This window comes from Panthera uncia, chromosome E3 (genome assembly GCF_023721935.1).
Source record: "Panthera uncia isolate 11264 chromosome E3, Puncia_PCG_1.0, whole genome shotgun sequence".
NCBI classification, from domain to species: domain Eukaryota; kingdom Metazoa; phylum Chordata; class Mammalia; order Carnivora; family Felidae; genus Panthera; species Panthera uncia.
This window is the reverse complement of record NC_064815.1, coordinates 28,391,321-28,403,501: the sequence shown is the minus strand read 5'-3', so window position 1 is coordinate 28,403,501 and position 12,181 is coordinate 28,391,321. Positions and strand designations below refer to the sequence as shown.

The window sequence follows — 12,181 nt, the reverse complement described above, 5'->3', positions numbered from 1 at the left end:
ATCATCGAACTGCTCTCCCGCAGACGGGCGGAATGGGCCGTTTTCCCTTCTCAGCCCACCCCCCACCCCCCACCCTCACCCTCACCTTCACCCCCAGGCCCAGCAGAACGCGGGGCCTGGCCTCTTGGGGCCCCGGGCGATGGAAGAGTTGACTTCGGTGAAAAAGGGGGTCCAAGGAGTTTGGGCACGACCCGAAGTTTCGTAGGCACAGAGAGGCCCTTACCCTGACTCTTGGGTCCCCAGGGATGAGAATATGGGGGCATTCGGTGAAATGCCCGAAAGAGGAAGCAGTAAGTAGTCAGGTCTTCCAGCAGGGCTGACGGAATCCCCCTCTTCTGTCTCCGTGAGTTTTCCTGCCCGGAGCAGGAGGAGCGGGATAGAGCACCTCTCGGCGTCTTTTCTGCATCCAAGTGCTTTTTTTGGTGGTCTCGGAGACCGTGGCCAGAAGAGGCTTTGTGGAGTCAGGGTGTCCCCATCACTTGGGGCACAAGTGTGAGCTGCAAGGGAGTGCATCCGGTAGGCAGGGCTTTTCAAAGGTCAGCAGAAGACGCAAATTAAGTCCTGAAACTGCGGCTTCGTGCCCAGTAGAATTAAACAGTTCTATACACAAGGAAGATGGGTAAAAGCAAATTCATCAGGTTCTCAAGATACTTCTGTGAGGGCTCTTAAAATTCAAACCAAGTGTCAGCCTGGAGAGGTAGCTCCTGAAGTGTGGTCATCAACGACCTGAAGCATGCATGCATGCATGCATTCATTCATTCATTGAAGGAGTATTTTCTAAGTACCTACTTTGTGCCAGTTGCAAACAAGATTTACAGCTTCCTGGGCCCCTCACTGAACCACAGTCTCTGGGTAGTGCTTGGAAGTCCGTCTTTGGCACCTGGTGGTCTTAGTGCACACAGAAGTTTGAGAACCAATCACCTAGGATAGAGGTTGCCAAATCCAGTCAGCTGCCTGTGTTTGTTTTTGTTTTCTTTTTTAGGATTTTTATTTTTAAGTGATCTCTACGCCTCTGCACCCAACGTGGGGCTCGAACTTACACCCCAGAGACCGAAAGTCTCATGCTCTACTGACTGAATCAGCCAGGCGCCCCTCAGCTGTGTGTTTTTATATAGCCTGTGAACTAGGAATGCTTTTTACCTTTTTTATTTTTTTAATGTTTTATTTATTTTTGAGAGAGAGACAGAGTACCCACGGGGGAGGGGGAGAGAGAGAGGGAGAGACAGAATCTGAAGCAGGCTCCAGTCTCTGGGCGGTCGGCACAGAGCCCAATGTGGGGCTCGAACCCACGAACGGCGAGATCATGGCCTGAGCCAAAGTTGGCTTAGCCGACTGAGCCACCTAGGCACCCCGGTTTTTACATTTTTAAATGGTTGAGAAAATCCACAGAAGATTTGTTTCACAGAAGAAATGTTTCATGACATTTGAGAATTATATGAAATTGAAATTTCAGTGTCCATAAATAAAAGTTCTCTGGATCACAGCCATGATTTTTCGTCTGTGTGTTGTCTATGACTATTTATTGGCTATAACAGAGTTAAGTGTTGTGATAGAGACTAAAAAGGCTAAAATGTTTACTTTCTGGCTTATAGAGAGTTTGCCAACCCCTGGCCTAGGGAAAGAAAGATATACAGTAAGGGGGGGAGGGGGACATCTATTTATAAAAATCATGTTTAGAAGTTAATAGATAAAATGGATATAAGTAAATTTCATTTTCCAAAAAGAATGAGTAGTATTCTGGGTTAATTAAAAAGTATTTAGTTTAATGTAGTTATTTAGGTAAGATTTTCCATAGAGATTGTGAGCCTGTGCCTGTAATAAGTTGACAAACCATGTGCTTCTTTTCATAGGCTGGGTGAACTCATGGACCTGATACCTTTCTCTTGAGAAACAAACCAGCTGAAAAAAAAAAAAAATGGCATTTGTTGCAACACAAGGGGCCACGGTGGTTGACCAAACCACTCTGATGAAAAAATACCTTCAGTTCGTGGCAGCTCTCACGGATGTAAATACACGTGAGTCAATTCTGTTGTTAAGAAGTACATTATCGGGACTCATTCTGTTCCGTTCAAATGACATGCACCTGGAGTTAAATAGTAATGTCAGCTTTTATCCTAATTTTCCCATTCCCTGCCTTGTGGAGAAGCAAAGTGATGAGCATTGCTGGCTGGAGCCCCAAAGAGGCACACGTGTGTGTGTGTGTGTGTGTGTGTATGTGTGTATATATCTGTGCCCTTGTCTGTGCATGCACACATATGTCTGGGAGTATGAGTGTGTGTGACTGGTGGTAGGGAACTAGTTATGTGCCTTCTGTTGGACCATGACAGTCAAACTGATAAGATCTGATTGCTTCTCTTAACTCCCTAAATCTTATCATTTTCTGAAGATCCTTAACGTAATTTCAATTACCTGATGACTTGTTTTGTCATTTACAGCTGATGAAACAAAGTTAAAAATGATGCAAGAAGTTAGTGAAAATTTTGAGGTATGAGCTTAATTTATTTTTTTTCTTGTGAGCTGAATATTCACATGTGCTTTCCAACTGCTCCTCTGTCAATTTTACTAGTAAGTCAGAAATCGTTCTCTCTGTGTGACCTATTGCATTTCAGAACTGAAATTTGACCTGCACACAGTATTGTCCAACTTCCTCACCTAGTGACCGTGAACTTCAAGTGATGTTGAGGAATGTTGCTTTGGTTTTGGTGGTTGAACTTGTTTTCGTTTTGAGGCATATGCTTTCAGGATGTGCTCACACTTGTGTGGTAGATTTGTTGTATTCACATAATAACAGGTGGAGTGAGAGCTGGAAGTCCGTTGTGGCTCTGTTACTTAATCACTTCCGTGACCTTGAGCAGTTTCTCTCTTCTGAGTCTCCCATTCCACGGTTTTATAGTGTCATGTTAGGTCTCTGTGCACTTTTCTTCAGTCTGTCTTGTCTGTGTTCTTTAGATTGGATAATTTCTACTGCCTGCCTTCAGGGTCACTGAGTGTTTTGTGTCCTCTCTAGTTTGCTGAGATGTTTTAAAATTTCAATTTATTTTTTATATTACTTCAGTTATTGTCCTTTCAGTTTTGGAACTTCCATTTGGTTCTTCTTTTTAGATTTTGGGTCTTCACGGAGATGATCATCGTTCATTCATGCCCATTTTGTTGTTCTTGGAACACGTTTATAATGACTGCATTCAAGTCTTGAGTGAATCTGGGGAGTCACATGATCCTGCCTCTTTGCATGTCTGGGACTTTTTGAGTATGCTGAATATTGTATGTGAAACGTAGGGACTCTAGCTTCTTCCGTTCCCTCCCTCTGAAGAGTGCTGGTATGTTGATTGTGGTAGGCAGTTCAGTGGCCGGCTGATCTCCTCGAACCCGCAGAGGCTGGGTTTTATGCTATGGTATGGAGGACCTGTGGGAAGGCTGAGACGGTCCCCAGGTGTCTCTGAGTCAGTGGAATTTAGCCTCCAAACTCCAGCTCCGGGTGATATCAGAAGTTGATTTGAGGCTTTGCTTGTTTAGAGGCCTTACTCTAGGGCATGGACCTTGCTCAGCTGGGTGTCTGGGGTGAGAAAGAGGTGTTAAGAAAGTGCAGTGTGACCAGGCTGGACCCACAACATCCTCCAGCACTGCTAGACCCCTGATGGGTCTTCGTCCCTCTTGGTGAGCTGCAGGTAGCGTTACCTCCTCTTACCTGGACGTGCAGCTCAGCCCTCAGTCAAGGTCTCAAGGACTCAGAGAAGACCATCCCCTGTACTTCCTGTTTCTCTGGGGTTCTCCTTTGCAGGTTCCAGCCACCTGAACTGCCTGAAACTCTGGTGTTTGCTCCTCAGCTCAGCAGGACCATCATACCGTCCTTGGGCGCCAGCGTGCCGAGCCCCTGTCAGGGCATCCGTGCCTGAGCAGAGAGCCGTTGTGGCCATATAATCTCCCCTCTGGAGATCGTGGCCCTTGTCCAGCACCTGAAAACTGTTCTCTCGTGTTTTGTCCAACTTTATGGTTAGTCTGGTGCTGTTAGTTTCATAGGCAGAAGAGAAGGTCACCTTTCTTACTTTTCGTGTGGAGATAATAAAACCTTTCTCAGAGAGTTCATGTAATTAACAAAATGTTTCTAGCTTCTGACGCGGTCATTTGAATTGCAAAGGTCGGAATCAGTGGGGATGAATCAGATGCCCTAGGATCTCTAGTAATGGGGAGTATTTCTATTTGGTGGGAGTTTTTCTTTGGTAGTTTTGTTCTAAGTAGACGTTAAGGACTTGTTGCCCTGAACTGAGCTGGAAAAAAAAAAAAATCCTGAGATATTTAGAGATTGAGCTAAAGAGCTTTCTTTTCTGCCCAAGCTGCTAACGCAAGCTGTTAAAAACAAAACCCAAAAAAACTAAAAAAAGAGGTGGAAGGGAGGACACGATAGGCCTGCGTTCTGCGTTTTTGGCAGAACTGGTAAGTGAGAGCCACAGCCCCAGTGGGTTTGAGAGGATCAAGTCATGGAGGGTCTCGTGAACCTGCCGAAACAAGCAGTTGAATCCGGCCTCTGAGTGTGGGCACGAGGCTATCTGGATTAAGTGTCTGGCCCCTTTGCCTCTTGTTTCATTTCTCGCTGTTAGCAAGTTAATTTTGGACTTTGGTCCCCAGTGCATTGATTCAATCCAGAGAACTAAACGTTTACCAAAGCAGTATACTTCGGGCTTTTTAAAATAGTGACTTTTGAAATCTGTATGATATGAACGTTTGCCTTAAGTAAAATCCAGAAAACTAAGCCCTTCAAAGAATTAAATACTAGGATGAGCATCGGTAGGTAATTCTGAATTGCCACCATTTCCACCCTGGAAGAAAGTCTGAATAGGATGAGTGAAATTAAAAACAATTCCAGTGCTTTCAGGAGCCTTAGAAATTTCCTCAAGCACTTAGGAATAAAATTGTGATCTAAGTAAATGTTGTATGGACCATCTTTCAGAACAGAAAATAAAAGCTTCGAGTTAGAACTCGCATGAAAAATTCATACGGATCAAAGAGCTGGGGGCTAAGTTGTAATGCTGGCAGCACAACGGGGCATCTTGTTGAATGAATGAATCTTTTTTATGGGAGAAATTTGAAACTGACGTTTTGAGAGCTATGGAATCAGTGGTTGCTAATGGGCTTATGTGCGGATGAGCTGGGTTTCTTGGTGACCTTGGTAATGTTCCAGCATGAATCTTCTACCTTATGCCCTTGAATGTGGGCATCTCCCTAAAAAGTCTTAAGCTCTAGGCATGAGAGGTGACAAACACAGTTCCTGCTCCCAGTGAATTCATAGTCTGCTCCGGGGGAGCTGCGAGGCATGGTGGGGTCCCCCACGGTGCACTGTGTGAATGGAGCCCTGGGTTCGCCCCTGGAACCTGGTGGTGCTCAGGCGTTATTTTTGCATGGCACCACACTCTTTTCTGGTTTTCGCCTTTTCCTCTGTCTTACCCTTCGTAGATTCCCCTTCCAAGATTACCTTAGTGTGATAGACAACCCTACACTTTTATTTTCAGCCCAGATCAGTGTCTGGAGTTTGAGACACTTGTATTTAGTTAACTGCCCAGATGCTTCTTGTGATAGTAACAATTTAACCACTTAGTCCCTTGCTCCCGTCCCTCCCATTAGGAACTAGTTTTAGTGCCTTTTACACCCAGGCTTTCTCGTAATTTTGTGCCTTTGTGTATGTTTTTCTTCAAACCTTGTCCTTTTCCACTTTTTCACGTGGCTAACTCCTGCTCACCTTTTAGGTTTGAGCATAAACGTGGCTTCTTGGGGAAGGCGTTCTCTGCCCTTGGTTCCATTCACTACATTGTGTCCCATTTATAGATGTGCCCTTAGTTGCCATTACCTCCTCCATCATAATTCTGTATTGTTCTTTATCGGTCTTCCCAGCACATGACTGCCTTCCCCATCTCTGAGGGCACGAATTGTATCTACTTTCTTCATTGTATCCCCGCAGAGCATGTGATAGAATCCTCAATGAGAATTTGTTGCATGAGCAAGTGAGGCCTTAGCAGGGGAGGGGACTTGGCTGTTAGACTTAATTTGCATCCACTTCTAAAGCTTACAGACGGACTGACATTCAGCAACGTTTATAACCTCTCTGAGCTTCTTTATCTGAGAAATGGAGACAATACTTACGTTGGGCTTGTGAGGACCAAGAGAGAAAGAATAAAAAAAAATGTATTACCATAGCACGGCGCTCTGGTAATAACACCAGATGACATTTATTGAGCATTTACCGCAGAGCATTTGCTGCATTGTATATCAACTCATGTAGTCTTTTTTTTTTTTTTAATTTTTTTTTTTTTTTTAACGTTTGATTTATTTTTGAGACAGGGAGAGACAGAGCATGAACAGGGGAGGGTCAGAGAGAGGGAGACACAGAATCTGAAACAGGCTCCAGGCTCTGAGCTGGCAGCACAGAGCCCGATGCGGGGCTCGAACTCACAGACCACGAGATCGTGACGCGAGCCGAAGTCGGCCGCTTAACCGACTGAGCCACCCAGGTGCCCCTCAACTCATGTAGTCTTTACATGATTACTTACATCAGGAAATAATAGGATACTCAACAGATGGGGATGCTGAGGCACAGAGGCTGAGTAACTGCCCAAGGTTCCCGCTTCCTGAGTGGGTTCCAGAAAGTGCTCTAGGAGCCATTTTACTGCACGGTCTCCAGACTGCAGTTTCATTTTCTGTTCTTTTAGAATCAGTGCTGGGATAAATAATGGATTAGGTTGGGTTATAATCCAATTAATGTAGATCTAACCAATAAATTAGCTTCAGATTAGAAAGAGGTGTCAGTGTGTTTAGGCTCTTTGTTTTCCACCTGAAGAAAGTAAGATCTAGAAGCTAAATGACCTTTCAGAAGTTTCTTACTCAGGTGGTGGCACAGCCACCTTCTAGAGCAGGCTCGGAGTTCCACATTTTCCACAGTGCTAGTATTTCTACTTTTAACAGTAAATGTTAACATTTGGGCTCTTAAATTGGATTTCAGAAGCAGTGGTCATTTTAATAAATTTAAAACTGCAATCACGAGACCCCAGGGGCGCCTGGGTGGCTCATTCAGTTGGGCGTCCGACTTCGGCTCAGGTCCTATTCTCGTGGTCTGTGGTTCAAGCCCTGTGTCGGGCTCTGTGCTGACAGTTCGGAGCCTGGAGCTTGCTTCTGATTCTGTGTCTCCCTCTCTCTGGCCCTCCTCCTCTCATGCTCCGTCTCACTCTCTCTCTCAAAAATAAATAAACATTAAAAAAAAAAATTTTAAGGGCGCCTGGGTGGCTTAGTCGGTTAAGCGTCTGACTTCAGCTCAGGTCACGATCTTGCGGTCCGTGAGTTCGAGCCCTGCGTTGGGCTCTGGGCTGATGGCTCAGAGCCTGGAGCCTGCTTCCGATTCTGTGTCTCCCTCTCTCTCTGCCCCTCCCCCGTTCATGCTCTGTCTCAAAAATAAACGTTAAAAAAAAAAAAATTTTAGGGGCGCCTGGGTGGCTCAGTCGGTTGAGCGACCGACTTTGGCTCAGGTCATGATCTCACGGTTTATGAGTTCAAGCCCTGTGTCGGGCTCTGTGCTGACAGCTCAGAGCTTGGAGCCTGCTTTGGATTCTGTGTCTCTCTCTCCCTGCCCCTCTCCCACTCATGCTCTGTCTCTCTCTGTCTCAGAAATAAATAAACGTTAAAAAAAATTTTTCAAAAAGTTTTAAAACTTCAATCACAAAAGCCTCTAAAAGCATTAAAAATTACTGTTGGCCTCGCTAAAGTGTTTTCTCTTTTGAGGTTATAGTGTGAATGGGAAATGAAAATATGAAAATACGCAGACTTAACGGGGTTTTCTTTTATCCTTGCCTAATTAGAATGTCACATCATCTCCTCAATATTCCACATTCCTCGAGCACATCATCCCCCGATTTCTCACATTTCTTCAAGATGGGGAGGTCCAGTTTCTTCAGGAGAAACCAGCCCAGGTAATCTGTTCAGAAATGTCAGCGAGCAGAGAAAATGTTGGCTTGCAAGCATTTATGAATTAAAACAAGTGAGAAAACTTAGGGTTCCACTTTAAAATAAGAGACGTTTTGGGGCACCTGGGTGGCTTAGTTGGTGAAGCGTCTGACTTCAGCTCAGGTCTGATCTTGCCATTCGTGGGTTTGGGCCCATGTCGGGCTCTGTGCTGACCGCTCAGAGCCTGGAGCCTGCTTTAGATTCTGTGTCTCCCTCTCTCTCTGCCCCTCCCCTGTTCACACTCTGTGTCTCTGTCTCTCTCTCTCAAAAATAAGTAAACATTAAAAAATAATAAATAGAGTAGGAGAGGTTTTGTCATGTAAGGATAGTTTTGTCCCAAACCATGCCTCTTCAGTTAAATGTCTTGGTTTTAATTCTTTACTTTTGCTGACTGGTGACATGTATACACTGTGTATTATAGACGAGTTCATATATCCACAAAAAGAAGGAGTGATCCCTTAGGTGACCCTCTCCATAGCTAGTGCCTCATCCATTCTCGTAACTTCTGGCCAGTTTTGCTTTATCTGTACCCGCCCCAGTGCTTTGCACCCCCCCCTTCCCATCTTGATCATTTTAAGACTGTCTCATCATAATTTTTTCTATAAATATTTCAGTGCATGTCTCTTAAAAATAACTCTTTAAAAGTTAACATAATGCTAAACAAAGCATTTTCATGTTGTACCAGTTGAAGATCTACACATTTGACCTACCTTTTAGTTGTTGACTCCACAGTTGTACTCCAGAAGCTTAGTCAGCTTGTGATGCAGTCAGTCCTCGGGCCCAAGAGAATCAACCAGGGAGAGGATCATAGGAACCAAACACATGATGGAGGGAGATCCCAGACCAAGTTCAGGTTGTGTTGTGCTCTTTCATCTGAAATGCAGCCAGCAATCACACACTCGTGCCCTTCCGCTAGAAATAGTGATAAGTTTTCAAAGAGGGAAGGTTAGGCTTGGCTGATTTGGTACACGACTGTGGAAAGCTTGAAGTAATGGCTTGCGGTATGTACCTGGGATTACGTTTAAGTAATTTACAAGACTGTTCCTGAAATGGGGTCCATCTTGTAGTTGGGTGGTTCCCAGTGTGGGGTGCAGACAGCCGTGTAACTTGGAGAGTATAAAAGAATTATTCTGGGATTCTTGGAAGGATCTGATATTTATGTTTTTTATTTTTCTTCACCAGCAACTGCGGAAACTGGTCCTTGAAATAATTCACAGGATACCAACCAACGAACATCTTCGTCCTCATACAAAAAACGTTCTATCTGTGATGTTTCGCTTTTTAGAGGTAATCTTTGAGAATTCTTGTTATTTAGCCATATTCAGACTTTCAGTGGTTTTCTTCTTGTAGAATCTGGTATTCCGGGCTTACTTCCCTTTCACTGAAGTTGTGATTCGCATGAGTAAAAACTTTCTTAATGTCCATTTTGCCAACCAAATTACTAAGAAATATTAATTGAAGATTCATGGAGTCAGCAGGGAATTGAGTAGACATAGTGGAAATGTTTGGAAAGGTTTGGGTAGACAGACTCAGAGTGCAGGGCCCTTTGGTTTTCTTCTACTTCAGGCACAGTAGATGCTGCTAAAGAGTTCCTCAAACTCTTCGGGTGAATCCACCTGATACCTGTTAATGTTAACCTCTAAAACTTCCCTTGCTGCTTAGTCCCAACGGGTGTAGAATTCTGTTGTACTTCGGGGCCCCTTGGAAGGGTGAGCTTCGGAGGGGGATAGAGTTGGATTCAGAGCCTCTTCTGCCATGGGTTAGCTGCTGTGGTAGCCTCATTGCTTACCTTCTCTGAGCCTTAGCTTCCTCATAGGTAAGATGTGGAGGACACCCCCATTCAGAGAGCGTAAAGGATTTAGCAGATTGTCCAATACGGGGTGTATGCTCACCAGTTCTGTTGGCAGTATTTTTAAGCAACGAGAAAGCGTCCTTTGGACCAGTAAGACCTTCCTTCATGGTGTGACTTGCCAGAGTGTTGCTCTCCAGAGCTCACTGGCAGGATACCCTTCCGTTGGTCCACCAAAGACCTCAAAAGCTTCTTGTCTGAGGCTACTGTGTTCTGTGTTCAACACATGAAATCTGGGTTGGCTGACGTTGGGTGCGTGTACAGAAAAATGCTTAGAAAATAGCCTGTGATCTTTAGATTAAAATAACCTTAGAAGTATAACTCTTTTTAAATGCCTTTTTTTTTTCTTTTTTAAGACGGAAAATGAAGAGAATGTTCTTATTTGTCTAAGAATCATTATCGAGCTACACAAACAGTTCAGGCCACCCATCACACAAGAAGTAAGTGTTTAGACTGATAGCATTTATAAAAGTATGTCAACAGGCTTTTTCTTTTGCATAATTTGTGTACTCTCTTTTAGAATTGATGGGACATGCTGCTTTCCAGAAAAGGATAGCCTCAGTCTGGGGGAAAGTCTTTATGGGTTTCACAGTGACTTTTGTTTGGTCCATGTTTATATGAATATTCTGCTGAATTTGTACATTAGTTGAAACGTGGTAAACTACTAAACTGGCAGGGCTGCTTGGGTAATTCTGGTATTTACAGGTCTGATGTGCTGGAAGGCTCCAGTCATTGTATGCTCTGCAAGGGTGTGAGATGTGGGTTCTGAAGTCAGAACTGGCTTGGAATCTCAGCTCTGTAACTCAGTAATTGACCATCTGTAACTGGCATTGGGTCAGCTCCTAGCCCTTTGGAGCTTTTTCCATAAAATGAGCGCCCTCACAGGACATAGCCACAAAAGATTGCTTGAAGAATTCAGTATGAAAGTTAAGTTCTTAGCAGAGTGATTGGTACCTACAAAGTAAGCATTAAACATGCTGTTAGTCATAATTAAGGTAGTATCTTCTCTAACATTAACTTTAGTAAATGCATGTTGTAGATTATTTTGGAGTTAAAAGAGTAAAGATGAAATAGAATTCCTGTCATCTTAAGAAAGCGGTTTTGATGTCTCGATTTCTGTTCCTTGTCCCCATCTTATGTATATGTATATTTCCTACGTAAGAGTGTTTTCCCAATCGTAAAAGATTCTTTACAAAGTTGATTTTTAATGGATGTGTAGTAGTCTTTCTTACGATGCTCTTGTTTTTAGGTAGTTAAGGTATTGCAGAATTTTTATGTTAGGACTATTGCTGAATATCTTGTTTACAGTTCAGATTATTTCATAGACTGGTTTTGTAGTAGAGTTATCAAGTCAAGCGAGTTAATGTTTTAATGCTTCTGAGAGATATTGATTGTCATTAAGTTGATTTCCAGAAGGGTTTGAGCGGTTCATGCTTCCCTTGGTAGTATAGCAGAGTCTCCCTCTGGTTGGATTCCATCTCACATGGGTAGTAGTACTTTTTGAAAGGCAATAAGTGGTATTTATTTTCATTTTTGTTCCTTTGCTCTTCCTGATTTAGAAACTTACTTCCTTCTTATTTCTTTTTTTGTCTGTTCACGTTCATTGCCTGTTGGAATTTGAGTCTGACATTTTTCCTGCCTGTTTTATGAGTTCTTGTACATTAAGACTATTAGCACTTGCATTACTTACTGTATTTTCTGTTTATAAATTTCTTATGTTGTCTTTTTAAAATTTTACTTTCAGATTCATCATTTTTTGGATTTTGTGAAACAGATTTACAAGGAGCTTCCAAAAGTAGTGGTATGTTTTTAATATCGTTTGAATCTATTATTTGTATACATTTATTCCTCATTCCAAAGGGAATTTGAAATCGTTGGGTTGAAGGAATAATTGGGGGGAATGCAAATTTGAGGATGAGGAGTGTTTAGTGGTGGTCAGAATGGAGGTTGATAAATCAGCCGTTTAAAAGGAGTTCTTTTGGTTTCACTGTTTAAATACGTCATTTTTTACGTAAAAGCAGTGTGTTTTAGTGTAGAAATTTGCAAAAAACCAAAAAACCCAAGGTAAATTGTCTGTAATTTTCTCACTTATAAGCAACCATTGATATTAAAGTTTCACTTTTTCACTTTTTTCACGCTTTTTAAAGATGGTTGCACTCCTATGGTGAGGTTTTTTTGGGAGGTAGTGTCTGCTTTTAGATTCCTTTTCAGTGTCATTAAAATTCCTTCCTGTATTGAAAGAAGTCTTTCTCAGTGGCTTCAGCAGTGTGGAAGCGCATGGCGTGCATGAGGGCGGTCTCCTTCCCACCTGACTCTCACCTAATAGACGGTGCCACTGGGACCAGTTTG

At 43.1% G+C, this 12,181-nt stretch overlaps 2 protein-coding genes and 1 non-coding gene across 12 annotated transcripts in view; 2 read left to right on the top strand and 1 right to left on the bottom strand.

Annotated features, from left to right (window-relative positions):
• ATP5MF (ATP synthase membrane subunit f) overlaps positions 1-12,181 on the bottom strand; it is a 616,357-nt gene that overhangs the window by 110,625 nt on the left and 493,551 nt on the right. The gene's annotated exons all lie outside the window — the stretch shown is intronic.
• TRRAP (transformation/transcription domain associated protein) overlaps positions 1-12,181 on the top strand; it is a 114,088-nt gene that overhangs the window by 847 nt on the left and 101,060 nt on the right. For 9 of the 10 annotated variants that reach the window (XM_049639240.1, XM_049639241.1, XM_049639249.1 and 6 more), the window contains exons 2-7: positions 1,851-2,015; positions 2,436-2,485; positions 7,839-7,949; positions 9,166-9,270; positions 10,189-10,272; positions 11,577-11,633. In XM_049639240.1, the coding sequence (XP_049495197.1) occupies positions 1,916-2,015; positions 2,436-2,485; positions 7,839-7,949; positions 9,166-9,270; positions 10,189-10,272; positions 11,577-11,633 (507 nt within the window). In that variant the 5' untranslated portion in view covers positions 1,851-1,915. Of the gene's footprint in view, positions 1-68; positions 291-1,850; positions 2,016-2,435; positions 2,486-7,838; positions 7,950-9,165; positions 9,271-10,188; positions 10,273-11,576; positions 11,634-12,181 lie in introns of those variants that run through there. The other variant, XM_049639242.1, reaches the window with a different exon arrangement.
• LOC125928695 (small nucleolar RNA ZL1) lies at positions 2,140-2,353 on the top strand. The gene has a single exon (XR_007459748.1). It is a non-coding gene; the product is annotated as a small nucleolar RNA ZL1 (small nucleolar RNA).